This window comes from Primulina huaijiensis, chromosome 16, assembly GCF_012295235.1.
Source record: "Primulina huaijiensis isolate GDHJ02 chromosome 16, ASM1229523v2, whole genome shotgun sequence".
Taxonomy (NCBI): Eukaryota; Viridiplantae; Streptophyta; class Magnoliopsida; order Lamiales; family Gesneriaceae; genus Primulina; species Primulina huaijiensis.
In genome coordinates this window covers 17,606,004-17,625,378 of record NC_133321.1, presented here as the reverse complement: position 1 = coordinate 17,625,378, position 19,375 = coordinate 17,606,004, and the positions used below count along the sequence as shown (strand labels likewise).

The 19,375-nt window shown below is 35.9% G+C and overlaps 2 protein-coding genes across 3 annotated transcripts; one reads left to right on the top strand and one right to left on the bottom strand.

Annotated features, from left to right (window-relative positions):
- Positions 1 to 276: 276 nt before the first annotated feature.
- Positions 277 to 3,856, bottom strand: LOC140961449 (receptor-like cytoplasmic kinase 176). Its single transcript, XM_073419966.1, has 6 exons — positions 3,325 to 3,856; positions 2,568 to 2,920; positions 1,980 to 2,115; positions 1,705 to 1,847; positions 1,446 to 1,569; positions 277 to 987 (listed from the first exon to the last, which is right to left on the bottom strand). Exons 1-6 carry the CDS (start codon positions 3,380 to 3,382, stop codon positions 530 to 532), a joined length of 1,272 nt encoding a protein of 423 aa, XP_073276067.1. The 5' UTR covers positions 3,383 to 3,856; the 3' UTR covers positions 277 to 529.
- Positions 3,857 to 7,206: 3,350 nt separating this feature from the next.
- On the top strand, positions 7,207 to 18,777 carry LOC140961309 (E3 ubiquitin-protein ligase PRT6). Of its 2 annotated transcripts, XM_073419753.1 has the most exons (18): positions 7,207 to 7,501; positions 7,723 to 8,781; positions 9,424 to 10,003; positions 10,142 to 10,592; positions 10,736 to 10,876; positions 11,538 to 11,781; positions 11,859 to 12,572; positions 13,130 to 13,330; positions 13,456 to 14,141; positions 15,016 to 15,067; positions 15,148 to 15,781; positions 16,643 to 16,851; positions 16,937 to 17,460; positions 17,546 to 17,650; positions 17,774 to 17,840; positions 17,975 to 18,052; positions 18,173 to 18,241; positions 18,680 to 18,777. In XM_073419753.1, exons 1-18 carry the CDS (start codon positions 7,433 to 7,435, stop codon positions 18,752 to 18,754), a joined length of 5,958 nt encoding a protein of 1,985 aa, XP_073275854.1. In that variant the 5' UTR covers positions 7,207 to 7,432; the 3' UTR covers positions 18,755 to 18,777. The 2 variants fall into 2 exon arrangements, with proteins under 2 accessions (XP_073275854.1, XP_073275852.1); XM_073419751.1 differs by having other exon boundaries at positions 9,424 to 10,592.
- Positions 18,778 to 19,375: the final 598 nt, after the last annotated feature.

Here is a 19,375-nt window from a genome sequence, read left to right as displayed (position 1 = left end):
AAAAAACTTGTTTGAGACGGTCTCATGAGTCGTATTTTGTGATACGGATCTCTTATTTGAGTCATCCATGAAAAAGTATTACTTTTTATGTTAAGAATATTACTTTTTATTGTGAATATCGATAAGATTGACCCGTCTTACAGATAAAAATTCGTGAGATCTTCTTACAATATACCTATTCAAATAACAATAACAGAGAAAAAGTGTATCAATTAAGCAATTTGGGGAAATCAAAAAAAAAATTAAGCAATTTTGTGAAATCAATCAAGAGATAAGTACAACAAATGCTTTCGTTTCCAAAATAATGTTTCAAAGATCTTTCAACATTACCATGAAAATTATCAGATCCAAATGCTGCTCACAACTCCAAATTAACAAATAGATCCACTCCTAAGAGATACTTAAAACCAGAGATGAGAATTAAATGCAAAAAAAAAAAACTATACAACCATCTGAAACATGGGCGAATAGCACAGATTTTTGGTCACCCTTTACTTGATAAGTGGCTTAACCTTGAATCAAAACAAGGTCATGCATAATGTACAGAAGCCGAAGGCCTTGGATAAGCCACTTTTGGCCGTGTTTCACCAGCAGCACTGCTCCTGCAATATCTAAGCCCGCTACTTGATTGGTCACGTCGACTTAGCGGGTAATCTTTATCGTTGTTTTTTGAAGTGTCCTTTGAATCTTGGAGCTGCTCTAGAGCTGTGACAACCTCATTCATGTTCGGCCTTAACTTGGGATCCATGCATGTGCATTGAAGAGCAAGGTTAGCTGCCTTTATAGCTCGAGCCATTGAATATTGGCCATCAAGTCGAGGGTCCATGATACGGAAATTTCGGCGTTTGTTTGTAAGATAAGGTTTTGCCCATTCAACGAGATTATGTTCTCCCGGGGGACGATTCTTGTCTACTGCTTTCTTGCCGGATAAAATTTCTAGAAGTACCACACCAAAGCTGTATACATCACTCTTGGAGGTCAAATGGCCTGTGCAAGAAGAAGAAATTATTTTCTTGGGACGAAATTGCCACTCGAATGAATTCTTAGAAACAAATATAAGCGGCCACAGAGATATCAAAGATAATACTGTCATGAATTCAAGTTCCATATAAAACAGTCAAATTGAATGGGATCCCAGGTGAAATTTAAGTTCTTAAGTCACAGTCTTTCCCTTCTGAAGTAAATTTATTTCAGAAAAAAATCAACAATTTCGACCGGTCATTCCGATTTTCACTTATTCTGCATATATAGTTTCCGAGCGTAAAAGACCTTCGCAATTCAAATTTTCAACTTGCTGTAATAGCAAGAAAGCCAGAGAGGAGTATTATGTATAATATAAGTTTGGCATGAAAATTCATGGAATTATGTAAACTCGAGAAAACACGGTGTAGAATTTTAGTCATTTTGCTTGCTGCTAATTAGAAAGAATTTCATGTAATCTGTACCGGTTGATAGATATTCAGGAGCAGCATATCCGTAAGTTCCCATGACTCTAGTCGAGACATGGCTCTTATCACCAGTTGGCCCATCCCTGGCCAAGCCAAAGTCAGAAAGTTTGGCATTGTAGTTCTGTGAATCAACAAGCACAAAAATGAAACAAAATTACGTATTAAATAATCTCAAATTGTAATTAGATTATGAGAAACCATTCTTCAACAAATGTACAAAATTCCATTAATGCTAGAGAAACAAGAAGTTACAAACCGAATCGAGAAGAATGTTAGAAGTCTTGAAATCTCGATATATTACTTTTGTCTCTGCATTGTGAAGAAAGGCTAGCCCCCTAGCAGCACCAAGAGCAATTTTCATTCTTACTCCCCATGAAAGTGGCTGGAAGTAAGAACCTCCTGATTCATCATAGACTCAAAACAGTCAAACTATCTACAGGGTAAACATTTTAATAATACTTGCATTAACTTTAAACAGAGATAATGTGATTGAGATCTTAGCCAATACATCATAGTTTCTGCTGAACTCACTTCTAAATAGGTGATTTTCCATGCTGCCTTTGGACATGAATTCGTAGACCAAAAGCCGGTGGTCATCCTCTAAGCAGTAACCAATTAATTTTACAAGATTAGGATGACGCAGCTGCCCAAGATAGTTGATTTCTGCCTGTTGATTTGAGTGAAACAACATAGCATCAACTACATTTGTCAATATCCATAATTTAAATTATTATAATCATTCAAGTGAAGTGATATATATGCTCTAACTGGGAGCAGTCTGCTTAAATCTGCAGCAGAGTAATCTCCGAACACAAAGATATGATAGATAACAAATTAGAAAATCGCATTTTCATTAACTTTGCATGCAATCATGACTAGAAGAGACCGTGGTTGTTATTTCTTTTGGTTTTACATAAATCAATTCCTTGCAAGAATTACAGAAAAACCAAATCTAACAGAACATGAAAATCTTGAATCCCAACACGAAGGAAAATCTTGAATCCCGACACGAAAGAAAAGAACATGAACATGCATGGAAGCACCAGTAAACATCAGATACAAAACAAACTAACTTCCTGAGAAATGCATAGAAGAGAACCACATGAGAATTGTACATACCAACCATTCCTTGTGGCCCTGCCATCCTTCCTGGTTCAGCTTCTTCACAGCTATCACCAAACCGGATCCAGCCTTTGAAGCTGAAAGTGTATGCTCCTCAATCCATCCCTTAAAAACCAAACCAAATCCCCCTTCCCCCAGTACACTGTCGGGACGAAAATTTCTAGTGGCTGCCTTGAGATCATTGTATGTAAAGCTTTTCAAATTGGAAGACTGCAATATCTCACCCTCACTTCGAGGAGTTGGGGGTACAGAAGTAGAAGAACCTTTACTGCTTGAATTACTTAAATCGGTCCCATTGCTGATACTTAACTCTGTCCCATCTTTGCTGACCATTTTAGAAGAGTTCACACCTACGTATATTATCCAGTAAAGTATAAGGAAACCATGAATCGAAGAGGAATACCCGAATATTGAATTTAGGTGAAGAAAAAAAGGTTAAACGATAAACTCTTTGGTACTTTCGTTTTGAATGATGATCAGAAAGAAATGTCTATATAAATACTGATGGGAAACATAAGTGCATCTATTATCATTCAGCTTTTACCATAGATCCAAGAGGAGCGTAAATGTTCAACAGTAGGAACACTTCCTTACACGAGTAGTTCTAAGCAATGAATTATCGTTTTTAAACAGAAAATGAAGAAAAATTGCAAACTTGTGCTCTCTTTCTCCATATTCACAGCTAGCTAAAGAAAAATATGATGTCTTCACTCATAACCAAGATTTGAAGTAAAGAAGAGTTGGAACAAATTACCTGTGTCAGAATGAAAAAGGCTCTCAGATTTAACTTGGTTACTCAGGCAAATCCCCATTACAATTCCCAAAAACAACCTAAAAAGACTAAATCTTTCTGAACAGTAAACAGCTCAAAGAAACGGGCCAAAATCCACAGCCCACTCAAGATTTTTTTTCTAGCCGGTAAATGCAAAAATAACAAACTAGCTTAGCTCAGAGGCCTGAATGAACAAAAGAAACCACCATTATCAATCCCCCTGAAACCCAGATTTAGCGTACAGACTCTGTCGATTTTCTTAATTTTGTAAGGGTTTCAGCACCTGGCGTGTGTTTCTCTGCACTTCATGCTAGTTCTGGTTGAGAGAAAGAACAAAGACACAAAAAAGGTTGGATCTTGAAGAAGAATGTGAGGTTTTACCAACATGGTCTTAAGGTTTTCATATTTTATTCAGCAAAAATGTGCAAATTCTTGTTTTTGTTCTTTTGCCTAGGATCGTGGAAAAAAGACTTTTTTAGACTTGTTTACAAGATTTGCGTTGACTGACAAACGTGAGGTAGGGGATCGTTATCATTACTGTATTCATATACAAATATATATGTGTGTGTATATCTATATATTTGGAAGATTGCAAGCAATTTCGGTTCACATTGCCTTAGCCCGTACGCTTGATAGACGATTCAACAATAATTAAATGTATGACTTTAAAATTTGTAAATATTGTATATTTTGTTTCATACGTTTGTGTTTGTGATTTTGGCGACATTTATGAAAAATAATTAAAATTTTTTAAAAAATAAAGATAGTGAAATAAGATTAGATTTGATAAATATAACAAACATAAATAATTAAAATTATAATTTTCTTTTAAATTTGTATACCTAAAATAAAAATTTATAAAATTTTGCAAAAAATTTGTTAGATATTTGCAATAATTTAAATTTCAATTCACGCTTTTAAAAAAAAAAATTAAAGCCACTATAAACTACACAAGAGGGTTGAGGAATTAAAATGGTTTTAACCATAAAATAAATTGTTGTTTAATTATTCGGGTGATGTAATCAGGTCAAACGTACCCCTTCTGCATGGTTAAAAAGAATTAATCCCATGATTGCTGAAATGACTTTAAAATTAGCACATGTTCAGTTTATATAAAATGTTTAGAATTGGAGAGACACTTCTGTATTAAAACAAATGACAAAACTTTATATAAAATGCTTAGAATTTGAGAGACTCTTGTGTATAAAAAAAAAATACTTTTGTCATGAAGTATATATACATTCTGAATATTTGAGATAATGATCTATTTTTGTGAGAGGAATCAAATCAATTCATATTTAAAATATATTTTTAACATAAAATATAATATTTTTCATGAATCAGATCGATTAGAAATTTGACACATAAAATTGACTTACGATATAGTCTTACAAAATTTTTTTGTTGAATGCGATTTTAAATTTTTATATATAATTAATTTATAATGTAGTTGAGCCCAGCAGAGAGTGAATGATTTTGGACAATAGGGCCACCGAATGGCTGACTCTTAATCTGGGTAACGCTTTGAATAGCATGTGAGGGCGGAGGAATTTAATACGGCGATGCCACCACTGGCATTAGATGTCGCATTTTAATATTTGTATCTGTCGGTCTAAAGTCGTGAGTGCATTTATGAGCATAACTGCTTTGCGAGCAATGTTTTTCTCACTATCGGCCAACCACTCCACATGTTTATACTGATTTGGGCTCACAGTCTCTCTCTTTTTTAATGACGCTTATTTTTTTTGGACAGTGATTAAATTTTTAGGTAGTTTGCAAATCATGGTAATAAAAAGCCCTGCATTGGATAAATTTTATGTGACAGACTTGTCTAAGAAAACGTTGGTGAAAACTCGAACTTCTGACTATTAGTCTAACTTCATCTATTATATTAACTCGAACAACTTTTCTACTAGTTTTTTGTTTTATAGCAAATAGAAAGCACAATATTTTCCAGAAATTTATGAAGGAAACAAATTTGATTTAGCGTGAGCAGAAGAATTGAAATTGAAAAATGTCATTAGTTAGACTACTTTTTCGATAAAAAGAGAGTTAATTGTATTGGTTTTAACTTGTTATAACCAACTTGGTCGTTCGTAGATTTCTTAAAGTATTCGCAACTTTGAATCCAGAAATTTGTTTTATCCTCTACATGGAGCTTTCTAGTTTTGTTTTTGGATTCCCGATTATCCTTTCCATTCTAAGCTAGACAACGAAATCTCAAAAACTCTTAATCTTGCTCTCATGCGTCTGAGAGTCAAAAAAGTTATAACCATAACAATGCTAGTTTCGTTATATTCGGAGAGATTTGTTAATTTTTTTTTAATATATTTCTCATATATAATGATCTTTGATGCGACTCGTTATCAATTTTAAAATCGATCATTTAAAAATTCGAAAACATCTGTCACAACATGAATCATTATGTACTAAAGTCTTTGACTGGATATTTTTGTCTAATGACTAGTTTTGTTAAACATTAAACTTTCTCCAAGTTGTCGATTTCACCGTGACAAAAATATATGCCTAGTTTTTTTTTTTTTTTTTGCAAACCGATAATATTGCCTCGATTTTTTTGTTATTTATAGACCTAGTAAAATTATGATAGATCAATATATGAATAATATAATGATTTATAACTTTAATTTTTTAAAAACTTAAATAAACGTTAGATGAAAAAAATATCAATTTTAACGTCAATTGCTTGTCGCGGCAAAAAAAAAGTGGGCCTCGAAGTGAGTCATGGGCTAGTCAAGTATAACTAGTTGGGGCATCATTTTTTTTAACTGGACTCGAAACATGTAAGCCCAATAAACATTCCTCCTCGGTTGACCGTCTCGTCTCATTGACAAAACAATATTTTTAGTTCAATGAATGGATGTTATATCTAAAAGTTGGAAACAACAAATTTCATTTTCAAAATTTTATATATTAAAATGAAGTATATACTTGTATAGACTTCATTAAATGTTGATATTGACTTTATTATTATGTTTAATTTTCATAAGTTGAAATACTCTTTACTTATTAAAATAAAATTTTAATTTCGTTTCCGAGTTCGAACGGAACTAATTGTAAAAATATGTCATGAAAATTTGATATCGTTTTATTGGTGAGTTTGTTTTTAAATCATTTTATTTCTTGGTCGGGACTAAAATAATGGTAAAAATATGACATGAAAAAAATAAGATATTTGAGAGTATATTTTTTCAGATCGTCAATTAACATATTTTTAATCACTAATCTACAATTACTATGTAATTAAAGTAAAGTTTTCAATACTAATTAAATTCTAATTTATGTACTGAAATTTTTATTTAAAATTACAATTATATCCTCCATGAATATTTTTTTTTGTAGACTTTGTTTTAAATCTTTCAATCTTATTATTAGGGAGATATGATGAATAATTAATTTTGAAATAATATTAAAATAATTAATTATCTCTTGATTTTGTTTAAATTTCTTTCTATATATAAAAAGTTTTTTTTACTTGGTGTGTAGTCAAGTGCTAGTAGTGTAATATTTACTAAGGAAAGAAATATGAAATTTTTTTAAAAATTATTTCAAAATGAGAATGAATTAATTATTTTGAGTAAAAATTTATTCCGAATCTGAAGGGTACAAATATTTTATTATTAAAGTAAAGCTGAAAAATAAAGAGGAAGGGATTTATTAATTTACCAAATCCAGACTTTTTTATTTATAATAATAATAAATAATATAATTAATATATATATATATATATAAATATAAATATACTAAAAGTGAGAATCCAGAAATATAAATATAAATATAATATAAATATAAATATAAATATCAATCAATATTCCAATTCATCGGCTGCTTTCAATGGTTATCCAGAAACATTTCGCAACGTAAAATTGGACCATCAAGAGTTATTCTAAACTTCCTAGGGTTTTTGATAATTTTCTCCCAATTTGATCCGATTTAATGAATGTTACGATCATTCTCTATATGAATTTGTAGATGTTTATGCGTCTTTGAGAGTGGTTGTCAGTGAGCTTCAGCCCTGGGGAGTGCTAGCTGTGAAATTGATAAGTGTTCTTGCATCGATTGGATTCGTGATATGTTTCGGATGGAGGTTGACTTTTCGGCGGAATCAATCCCTCCATCCAATCATGATCTCATCCTTCAGGTATTGTCGATTCAAACTGCTCAATTTTAAGCTAAATAGTGGGAATTGTGATTAAAGTTTATATAGTAGTAGAAATGTGTTCAATGTCTGGAGAATTATGGATATATTACGGTGTATATATTTTTACTATCGAGAGTAGGTTATGTTCTGAAATTTAACTGGATTTAGAATTGTTAACCGGGTCGTACGGAAGATATAAATTTGTTTTTTATGTGTTCCAGAGGCTCTCGCGGGTGGGAGTCCCACATGAAAATTTGAATCATGGACAGCATGGTTTAGTGGCTTATGCGAAGGATAATGCATTTCGTGTACCACAGTTGGTGTCTGCAATTTTGCCAAGTGATGAGTTGGAGGAGGGTGAAGATGTTTTCCGCGAGAGCTTGAGTTGGTTGCAGTGGTTGATGTTTGAAGGTGAGCCTGACGTGGCCTTAGAACACCTGGCTAAAATGAGTGAAAATGAACGAGGCGTTTGTGGGGCTGTTTGGGGGAACAATGATATTGCATACCGCTGTCGGACGTGTGAGCATGATCCGACATGTGCGATTTGTGTTCCTTGTTTTGAAAATGGAAACCATAAGGATCACGATTACTCTGTAATATATACAGGTGGAGGGTGCTGTGATTGTGGAGATGTTACTGCATGGAAACGGGAAGGGTTTTGCTCGAAGCACAGAGGTGCAGAGCAGATACAACCCCTTCCTGAGAACGTTGCGAAGTCTTTGGGGCCTGTTATGGACTTATTGCTCAGTTATTGGAAAAACAAGCTACAATGTGGGAAAAGGATCAATGAGGAGAGTCCTAGAGCCTCTGACCATGCTGCTGAGCTTCAGAAGATTGCAGATGAGTTGACCGCTGTCGCGGTGGAGATGCTATTGAATTTTTGCAAACACAGTGAAAGTTTGCTCAGTTTTATTTCTGGGAGAGTGTACTCTTCGGTTGGTCTTTTGGATGCTCTATTGAGGGCTGAGAGTTTCATGCATGTTAGTGTTGTTGGAAAGCTCCATGAGTTACTTTTGAAATTGCTGGGTGAACCCGTATTTAAATATGAATTTGCAAAAGTATTTGTAAGATATTATCCAATGATCGTAGACGAGGCCATAAAAGAGTCCACTGACACCGTATTCAAAAAATATCCACTGCTGTCAACATTTTCTGTCCAAATCCTGACTGTGCCAACTCTGACACCGCGTCTAGTGGAGGAAATGAATCTGATGGGCATGCTGTTGCAATGCTTAGAAAATATATTTGTTGCTTGTGCCAGAGATGATGGAAGGCTTCAGGTAGTGTAATTATTTTCTTCACGTTCATTTCTGCTTGTGCTTACTGCACATTTAATCTTACACTCCTGTAATGTTTACATGAACTGTTTTTTCTTCATGTGGTGGTGATTTATCAACTGCTAGCTGTGAAAATTTCTGTGGAAGTTGAAAAGTTATGTTTGCTAATCCTGTGGAGCATAATACAATATATATTCATGTTTTTTTGCCTTCTGTGAATTTTGGCCTCATTGATGTTAACCAGTTCTAATCTATGGTGACTGCCATTGGATATTTATGAAGTCATTGCTTATGCATGCTCTAAATTATTCGGAATCAAAATTTAGTTTTCTCCCCTTTTCCTTTGTTTATTTGTTGGCTGCCCTATTTGCAACCTAATAACAACTCTAATTCTAGTGTTCCCTACCACTGGATGTGTATTATGGTTCATTAGGTACTCCAATACTATCACCTCTCCGACATTGGTGTAACCAGAGTTTTAAAATTTTGATGTTGTAATCACTTGTATATCGAGCTTCTGGTTTAGGATTTGGTTTCAAAGTCGTAGTAAATTTGTTTAGTTATGGTTCTTCTCAAGTATTTTTAATGGTGTTCTCTCTATTATTTGAACCCTACGGGAAAATGTTCAATTCAGCTGCTTTTCAGGTTGCTAAATGGGCACCCTTGTATGAAACTTCTCTTCGTGTCGTTGAAGATATTAGGTTTGTGATGAGCCATGCAGTTGTACCCAAGTATTTATGCAACAGCCGGCGAGATTTAGTTAAGATGTGGATGAGATTACTGGCTTCCGTGCAAGGGATGAATGCTCAGAAGCGAGAAATGGGCAATCTCATAGAAGAAGAAAATGAGAATGTTCATTTGCCTTTTGTATTATGTCACTCTATATCCAACATTCTCTCTCTTTTAGTGGCTGGGGCATTTTCAGTGAGTAGCAATTTGGATACTAGGGAAGAAGCTTCCTTCAATACATATGAACTAGAGCGCGAAGACCAAGACAGCCCAAGACTTGCAAAGGTGGGAAGGCTATCGCAGGAAAGCTATGTCAGTAGTATCACGGGGAAATGCTTGTCAGATTATGGGTCCAAGGCTGTGGACCGTTTCCCTTTACCATCATCTGCTTTGTGGTTATTGCATGAGTGCTTGAGATCTATGGAAAATTGGTTGGGATTGGATAATACAGTTGGGACCCTTGGTGCCGCGTCCCTGAAAACAAATAATTGCTCTGGTAATAATTTTTTTGCTCTGAAAAGAACGCTCTCTAAGTTTAGAAGAGGCAGATATATGTTTAAATCATCCAGTATATCCTATAGTAAGCTTTCTACTTCAAGTGAAGCTCATGATAGACAAAGTAACCTTGGTATAGGGTCAGAATGTGGTGCTTCCACGGGACAAGAAGCTGGATTTGATGACCATATGCTAGATGGAGAAAGCACCAGTGAACTAGAAAGGCTACGAGTCCTGAGTTTATCAGACTGGCCTGATATCACATTTGATGTTAGTTCACAAGAAATCTCAATCAATATTCCAATTCATCGGCTGCTTTCAATGGTTCTACGAACTGCTCTCAAACTATGTTATGGTGAATCTATCTCATCATCTTTTCTCAATGCTGGCTCTGCTGACCAATCTCTTGCCAGATCCAGTGACTTCCTCGGCCAGATTTTAGAAGGCTGCCACTCTTATGGGTTTTCTGCTTTTGTGATGGAGCATCCTTTGAGGATAAGGGTTTTCTGTGCTGAGGTACATGCTGGGATGTGGCGCAGGAATGGTGATGCACCTATATTATTTAGCGAGTGGTATCGATCAGTTCGATGGTGTGTTGACCTCTGAATTCGATTAAGAATGTGTCCGTCTAAGATTATACAGATTCCTTTTGGCGTATCCCCTTGACATTTTTCTTTATTACTATTAATTTTTATCCTGGCCTCAATTATTTCTTCACTTTGGCTTTCTTCAGGTCTGAACAGGGTCAGGAACTTGATCTCTTCTTGCTCCAGTGCTGCGCTGCATTAGCTCCAGCTGATTTTTTCATCAAGAGAATTCTTGGACGTTTTGGGCTGGCAGACTACCTATCTCTGAAACTCGAGCAGTCAAGCGAGTATATAATTTCTCATTCAATTTTCCCTTCTGGGCAATTTTTGCAAAAATGGAGCGGTCATTTACAAATATTCCCCGTGTTACCGATTATTGACATTTGGATGTTGTCGATTGAGATAATGTGAACCATATTTTCGATGACTATACCCATCTTTGAAGTGTGAATTAACATGGCATTTTAGTAGTTATTAAATGCTTCTTTCTATGTTTCCATAACTGTTCAATTTTGCAAAATGAAATAACTAGTTTATTTCGGTATTATTCGAATTCTTAAGCAGTTTCTAAAGAAGCTCTTATCAGCATGAGCATAGCCATGACAATATTATTTTACGAGACACATGATTGTGAAATGAAGAAATGGCTACTTTTTGCACCTCATTGAATAACATTTTATGCATTCTGTGGTTTTTTTTATCTGCTGCTTGAATAGACTACCATTATTGGCTGCAGATCTTTGTGTTCTGGCGGTATCTGTTTAAACCTTAATCAGATACTTTTCTGAAACATAGCCTAGAATGAGATCTGTGACCAATTCATGGATGACCATATTGACAATTCTGCAATCTTTTCTTCATGCTGAAGAAGAGTAATTTTTTTCTTAAAAAAAGTAATTTTTACAACTATTCACGTGATTAATTTTTTGCATGATTTTTGTTTTTCAGGTACGAACCAATTCTAGTTACTGAAATGCTTGCTCTTCTAATACAAATAGTGAAGGAAAGAAGATTTTGTGGGTTAACAACTGCTGAATGCTTGCAAAAAGAGTTGGTATATAAGCTTTCAATTGGAGATGCCACTCGGAGTCAGCTTGTCAAATCTCTTCCTCGAGATCTTTCCAAAATTGATAAAATTCAAGAAGTGTTGGACACAGTTGCTGAATATTCACATCCTTCTGGCATGACTCAGGTTTGAGCTCTATCTCAAGACAATGTTATTTTTGAGTTGAGCCATCATTGACGGCCACTCTGATTTTCTGTGATTAGGGGATGTATAGACTTCTTTCCCCGTACTGGAAGGAGCTGGATTTATACCATCCTCGGTGGAATTCTAGGGATCTACAGGCTGCGGAAGAAAGATACTCACGGTTCTGTAATGTTTCTGCATTGACAAATCAACTTCCTAGATGGACAAAGATTTATTATCCTCTCAGGGATTTAGCTAAAATCGCCACCTGCAGAACACTTACTGAAATTGTTCGTGCTGTTCTGTTTTATTCTGTTCACACTGAAAAGCTCATGACATCACGTGCTCCAGATGGAGTTCTTTTAACTGGGTTACATTTGTTGGCATTGGCCCTAGATGTATGTCGGGTCCATAAGGAATCTGGTGATCCATTATGTTGTGAGGGTGATGTTATCCCATTTTTGGCATTTGCCAGTGAAGAAATATCCACAAGCGACTATGGTGATCAGAGTATGTTATCGCTCCTTGTATCGTTGATGAGAATGCATGAGAAAGAAAATGCAGAGAACTTTACGGAAGCCGGAAAATTTAGTCTCTCATCTTTGGTATCAAGTCTACTCGATAAGTTTGCCGAGCTTGAACCTGGATGCATGACCAAATTGCAAAAACTTGCGCCTGAAAGTGCCAATCATTTTCCAAATTCTGTGTTAAATAATAGTTTCAAAGAGACAGAGTCTACTTCTGAAAGCTCAAAGCTCAAAGCAAAGTCTCGAGAAAGACAAGCTGCTATTTTGGTAAGATCGCAATTTTGGGTTTAATTAATTTTTTACTTAAAAAGGCTGAACTATGGTTGAAGCCCTGCTAGCCTGCCATATCTTTTCATATCATTGTCTTTTGCGAAAGGATGAAAGAACCTGTGATTAAAATATGTTGGGGAATTTCACTCTCTATTTTTCACAAAACTAAGCTTTTATAAATTAGAATGTTGATGTTTGGCCATTTTTCCATCTGATATAAGTCAATATGCAGGTGCATTTAACATTTATCATGATAACAGATTTTGCTAGCCTCCATGAATATACAAAGGCAAATTAGTTTCAAAGCCCTTCTTAATAGTTAGTTGGCCATAATATCAACTTTTGTGTGTTGATGATTTTGCTTAGTTGATGACTGGTAGGCAGTAAAGATTCAAGTTCCTTGGTAGGGTGACATGGTCCTATTTCATAGTCAGGCAACATTGAATATAATTCGATATATTTTGAGCTCTGTTGCTTTTATGTTTAGCTTGTTTGTGTTGTGATATTATCTAGTGATTCATGTTAAATTATCGTTTCTGATTTCTGATGCACAGGAAAGAATGAGAGATCAACAGTCCAAGTTTTTGGAGAGCTTTAATTCCAAAGCAGATGACGAGATGGATGATGTCAAATCTGAGGGAGAAGTGTGTGATTCTGAAACTAGTAATCAAATACAAGATTCTGTTCGAGTCAGTTGCTCTCTCTGCCATGATCCCAAATCGAGAAGTCCTGTATCATTCTTAGTTCTTCTTCAGGTAAAAATTTACCTCCTCAATTTTCATCGATGTCAAGAGGTTGTGCGACAATCAATTTAAATACTACCGTTAGTCATTTAACATATATTATGCATCATTATTATTCCTCCTACTTTTTGCTATAGAAATCCCGGCTCCTGAGTTTTGTCGACAGAGGGCCCCCTTCTTGGGAACAAGTTCTCCAGTCTGGCAAAGGGCATGTTTCTAGCACCCCCGCCACATATAATGGTATATTACCGGTCAATATCTCAGATGGCTCCAATATGATTTCATCTTCTCAGTTAATTGATGTAGTTCAAAGTGCTTTGAACGATCTTGCTTCCTTGGGACGACCAGCGGAAGTTGATTCTTTTCTGCAATTTGTTAAGGCTAGATTCCCTTCCCTTAAGAATGTTCAGCTCCCCTGCATGTCAACAGACAAGGTGGAGGGGACAGCGTCCTCTCTTGAGGCATTTGAAGAACGCTTGTATCTGTTGATCAAGGGATCTCCATCCGGTTTGAACAACTCAGATTCCCCAAATAAAGATGGAATCTTTTTAGCCACTGAAAGTGACACGGAAAGAAGTTGCGGTGCTGAATCTCTTTTGTTGGGTAAATACATTGCTGCGCTATCTAAAGAACCAACAGATTGTCCGTCAGCTTCACAGAATGCTCACTCTCGCAGTGATAAGATGCAGTCAGAAGCCAATATATGGCATCTAGAACACGATAAATTTGGTCCTGCTGGTAGCGATGGGATTTATGTTTCTTCCTGTGGGCATGCAGTGCATCAAGGATGTCTTGATCGTTATTTATCATCACTCAGGGAAAGGTATACCTTTCTCATATCCCACCACCACAACCCCACTCCAAGAGAAAAAACCACACACAGACACTCTCACACATGTCGCACATCACCCGGACTTGCTAGAGCATTCTACTCCAACTACCATTTGAAATATCTAAGCTTCATGTTTATTGAAAAACCTGACTAAAATACAAAACCGTCCGAAACAGCACAAGCACTGACTTCTTTGGTTCATCTCTTATTGAAGAAATCAAAGCAGGCTCCAACCAGACTGTTGATGCTACTCCATAGTTATTAGATCAATAGAGTGGCTGCACTTTCCTTTTCTTTGATGACATTGTCAACCAACTATGAGTCATTCTTAAAAGTTTACCACAATGCATATGAAGAACCTTTGTCACGTGCCTTTCCAGAAGAATGAAAATATGTGAAGCATATTTTTCCTTTTAATATTATATAATAACTTCCACAATCAATTTTCAGGCCCTAAAACACGAATCTATTATTTGAAATTGCTTTGTCATTTTTTCGCAATTAGATGATGGTCTCTTGACTTAATGATATGTAGTTGGATGTTCTTAATGTATCTTACGTCAGAGCTAGTTCGACATTTGATACATTTTAAATAGGTCTGTAATGTTGAGTGGGACAGTTTAGCCTCTAGGATTGCCATCTTTCTCTGCTTTCTCTTCCACATATCTGAATATCTTGTTCATACCTGAAAACATGAGTTTTACTGCCAACTTGTCATGTACAGCAACAATGCTTATGATTACATTGGCCTCCAGATTAAAAGACTAAATGTCATTATTATCACCCCGTCACAAAAATTTATTTTTGGTTTTAAACACGGAAATGAATTTAAAGGATTAGTTTGCTTACTTTGCTATGAATGCAGATACATAAGAAGAATTGTGTTTGAAGGAGGGCACATTGTGGATCCAGATCAGGTAAGACCTCTTTATCCATCTTGAACCTTTGGGTGTAAGGATTTTAAAATTGTTTTGATAATGGTCAAACCATTTGTCAGGGCGAGTTTCTCTGTCCAGTGTGTAGAGGACTTGCAAATGCTGTCCTCCCAGCGTTGCCTGGAGATCTGAGAAAGATTCCTCAGCCTTCAGTTGTTTCGACTAGAAATTTCATGGATGTTGGTTTCCTTCCAACCTCATCAGACATGGTCGGTTCACTACGCCTTCAAAATGCGTTGTCACTAGTACAAACTGCCGCAAATGTTGCTGGAAGTAATGAGAGTTTAACAGCTTTTCCAGCGCGAAATGTGAGCATAATATCGAATCTTGAACCTATCCTTCGTTTGTTGTGTGGAGTGTACTATCCAGGCCAGGACAAGATTTTAGAAACTGGCAGGGTAAGCAACTCATTGATTCTGTGGGATACACTAAGGTACTCCCTCATATCAACTGAAATTGCTGCTCGGTCAAGAAAGAGTTCATTGAGTTCAAATTACAGCCTTGGCACGTTGTTTCGGGAACTTAACTCTTCTAGTGGTTTTATATTATCCTTGCTCATGCATGCTACTCAAAGCATTCGAACATCAAATTCTCTGACTGTCCTTTTAAGATTAAGAGGCATTCAGCTTTGTGCCAAGTCTTTATGCGGTGGCGCTTCTCCAAATGAGTATTCCAGTCACTTTTGTCAACGAGGAGGTATGGTTCCTAGTGCTGGTTTAATTTCCATAAATGATATTCCTCAAGATTGCTTCTTGAAATTGGAATATACTTATGAAATAACATCTCAAGTTGTTTTAAGGAAATCGGTTGATCTTATAATTGTTTTATTATTGTCGGGCATTAAATGGAAATGTGATCTATATGTATTTTTTTGAAGCTGTCTTATCTCAGACGTTAAGACACGACATCATCATCGATTTGGGTTCCTTTACTCTTTATTGGACACAGAATTTATTAATAAATAAATAGATAGAGATACGCAATCAGAGTATAACAAATCATTTCAGTCCACCAATAGGTTGACATCTCAATCAGAATATGTCCTGATGCAAACAAGTTGCACATTTGTATATGCTATATAGGTTGCCATTCAATCAATAACGTACTAAACGGGTTTGTTTTGAGGTTTTTATACAATTATTCCTAAAGTGGAATCCATTGTTTGATGTTCTTCCCAATTTGAGATGCATCTTCTTCTATTCCTTCAAAGATCTGCCTGTTCTTTTCTTTCCAGGGCTCCAATAAATTGGAGTTATCACTAACTTCCATGATTTTCTGAATTTTTTATCTCTTCTAAACACAAAATCAGTTCCCACAGATGAATTGCATTTTCTGTCCATTTGCATGATACATCTTTAATCTGACCCACTTCAATATGATGACCTACTTGTGAATTCAAATGAATAAAAAATGTGTAGCTTGTGAGATTAAAGAGAATGGAGTCAAGGTTTAGTGCTTATATAGTAGAAGTTATATTGCCAACGAACTTTTGTCTCTCTTTCTAGACATTGTTTTTTTCATTACTACATTTGAAGTGTATTACATTATGGTTTTCAGGTAGTATGCTTTATATATTAGACAATGCTGAAGCAGAAGTTCAGTACCCAGACACCCAGTTATGGAGACGCCTTTCTGAGCCCGTCCTTGCCTGTGATGCCTTTTCATCATTAATGTGGACACTCTTCTGTCTTCCGTGGCCAATTTTATCTTGCAAGGAATCCTTTATGTCTCTTGTTCATGCTTTTTATACTGTTTCTGTGACTCAGGTGAAAAAGTACTTATCTTGATTGACCTGTAAAAGATATAAACTCGCTATATTTTCCTGAACTTTTGTTTAATCTTGTGCAACAGGCTATACTTACTTATTACAGAAAAAAACAAGGCATTATATGTGGGTTGGGATGCGATGATTGTTTGATCACTGACATCTACAAAGCTGTGGGGGAGTACGGAGAAGTTGTGCAGTGTTTTGATTCCTATTATGTTGATGCTACTTATGACATCTATGATTCGATTCGTAGCCTCACCTTTCCTTATTTGCGTAGATGTGTGTTACTTTGGAAACTAATAAATTGTTCAAATTCAATCCCATTCAACAATGGGATTCATACGTGGGGTGGATCTCAATATGCAGAAGGTGCTAATAACCCTGCGGAAGAGCTTCCTGAGGTTGAAAAGCTTGAAAAGATGTTCGGCATTCCCCCACTTGGTGTCATTATTGCTGATAAAAAATTGAGATTCACAGCTTCGAGATGGATGCGCCATTTTTCTGAAGCGTTGAAATTTCATAAATCCCACTGTCTAGTGAGATGTACTCCTTCAGTCCCATTTAAGCTGATGCTTTTGCCTCATCTTTACCAGGATTTGTTGCAGAGGTGGGGTTGTTGGTCAATGGTGTATCATAATTTTGCTTATTTTTGCATGAATTTATAAATGATGTGGGAGACTGTCAAACATCAGGTATATAAAAAAACGTTGCCCTGACTGTGGAGCTTTAAAGGAGGAGCCTGCTTTGTGCTTGCTGTGTGGAAAATTGTGCTCACCTAGCTGGAAAACATGCTGCAGGTTATAACACTATCTTATTTTAGATGTAAATTAATTAATGCTCATTCATGCTCGTAACACATACTATGTTCCTTTTTTCATTGAGCTCTGTCTAAATTTTTACTCTGTTCCTTTTTTCTTAAGGGGAACTGGTTGTCAGACTCATGCGATGGCCTGTGGTGCTGGTATTGGTGTATTCCTCTTGATTAGAGTACGTTGTATATTTTACAAGATTTTTGCTACTTTCTTGTCAGTATGTGAAAACCTCAATTGGTTATCTTCATATCTGGTATGGAGCTTTAGTGTTATCCGGATAATGATAAATTTTACAATATATTGTCACAGAGAACTACTATCTTGCTTCAGAGATCTGCACGCCAGGCACCTTGGCCATCTCCCTACTTGGATGCATTTGGTGAAGAGGTAAATTGGTTTTTCTAAAAGCTTATGGTACTTGAATAATTAGTTTTTCACCTAATTATTTAGCTTCCCTAGATGAAAGCTGCCTTTTCCATTTTACAGTATTTCCCTTCATTCTTGCAGGATGTTGAAATGCATAGAGGGAAGCCGTTGTTTTTGAATGAAGAACGATATGCAGCTTTGACTCATATGGTAAATGGCTATGGTTTCTTTCCCCTCATGATTGTATTTTGAATTTTTGTACAAGACCTAGCTCTTGGCTTTAAATGCTGTTTTATGACCTTGCTGCTTTGTTTAAGCAGATGTGCTTTCCTCTGACATTATCATGAATAAAAATCCGTAGCCATGATTGAATGAAATATCTTTAGTTATTTTATTCCCATTTGCAATTCTATGCTATTCGGTTCATTTTATCGAGGATTACATGGTGTTATGCCAGTGATTTTCAGCTGTACTCATGACCAAGTCATGCCTCATTTGATATTTGGCGTGGAAATTTTTCTACGACTTTGAGAGACAATAGCCTTAACTTTGAAGCACATTTTTGGGTTGAGATAATAATTATTCTAATATGCTTCGTGCCAATACTTCTGTTTTTATCTGCCTTAAATTTTTTATTATGCCATCTAGGTGGCTTCTCATGGGCTTGATCGAAGTTCAAAGGTGCTTCGGCAAACGACAACTGGCTCTTTTTCTGTGTTTTAGCTCATGGACGTGCAATTGAAACAATTATTCTGGTGAGTTTTGGGTTTACGCATGGATTGTGGTCATTATGTTCTTGGTGTTTAACTTATTCTTCAGAATAATTTTTATTAGTTTCTGAATGCTTTTTGCAAGGCTGTATATATTTGGACTATTCTGTTAAATCCAAAGAAATGCAATTCTCCATACCTCCTGATTCATACTCAAAACCGAGGATCTGAGGGGCCATAGCAGTGATTGGTTTTTGTACATAATAGCTTGAGGTAGGTATGGTTTTAGATTGTTGAAAGGATATCTTTACTTTGTTTTGTTCACTGGCGAAGTGAATTAACTTTTTCGCAGGTAAATTTAGGTTTTGCAGGGGGTTGGTGGATTGGAGTTGGGGTGGGGGTGGGTGTGGGGGTTTGCCGTCATCTGTCTTCTTCTTACCAGTTACCCTCTCTACAGTTCAGGAAACTCAATGTTGTGTAAAGTCCCCAACATTTTGTGATTACTATATATTAATCGATTTCATCCTTGTTTATCGTATAATTGGGGTGTGAAGTGAATTCGGTCTAATTATTAGTGTTCGTTTGGTTGGAGAATCACAACACCTTTTTTTTTTATTGGTGTTCGTTTCGTTGG

What these genes read in the sequence shown, in the direction of transcription:
- LOC140961309 (XM_073419751.1), top strand. Translation starts at nt 7,433, where the DNA reads ATGTTTCGGATGGAGGTTGACTTTTCGGCGGAATCAATCCCTCCATCC. An exon ending in TTATCATCACTCAGGGAAAG is followed by an intron (nt 14,142 to 15,015) that starts GTATACCTTTCT and finishes CTATGAATGCAG; the next exon opens with ATACATAAGAAGAATTGTGT. An exon ending in TACCAGGATTTGTTGCAGAG is followed by an intron (nt 17,461 to 17,545) that starts GTGGGGTTGTTG and finishes GTCAAACATCAG; the next exon opens with GTATATAAAAAAACGTTGCC.
- LOC140961449 (XM_073419966.1), bottom strand. Translation starts at nt 3,382, where the DNA reads ATGGGGATTTGCCTGAGTAACCAAGTTAAATCTGAGAGCCTTTTTCAT. An exon ending in CCTTTTTCATTCTGACACAG is followed by an intron (nt 2,921 to 3,324) that starts GTAATTTGTTCC and finishes TAATATACGTAG; the next exon opens with GTGTGAACTCTTCTAAAATG. An exon ending in GGAAAATCACCTATTTAGAA is followed by an intron (nt 1,848 to 1,979) that starts GTGAGTTCAGCA and finishes ATGATGAATCAG; the next exon opens with GAGGTTCTTACTTCCAGCCA.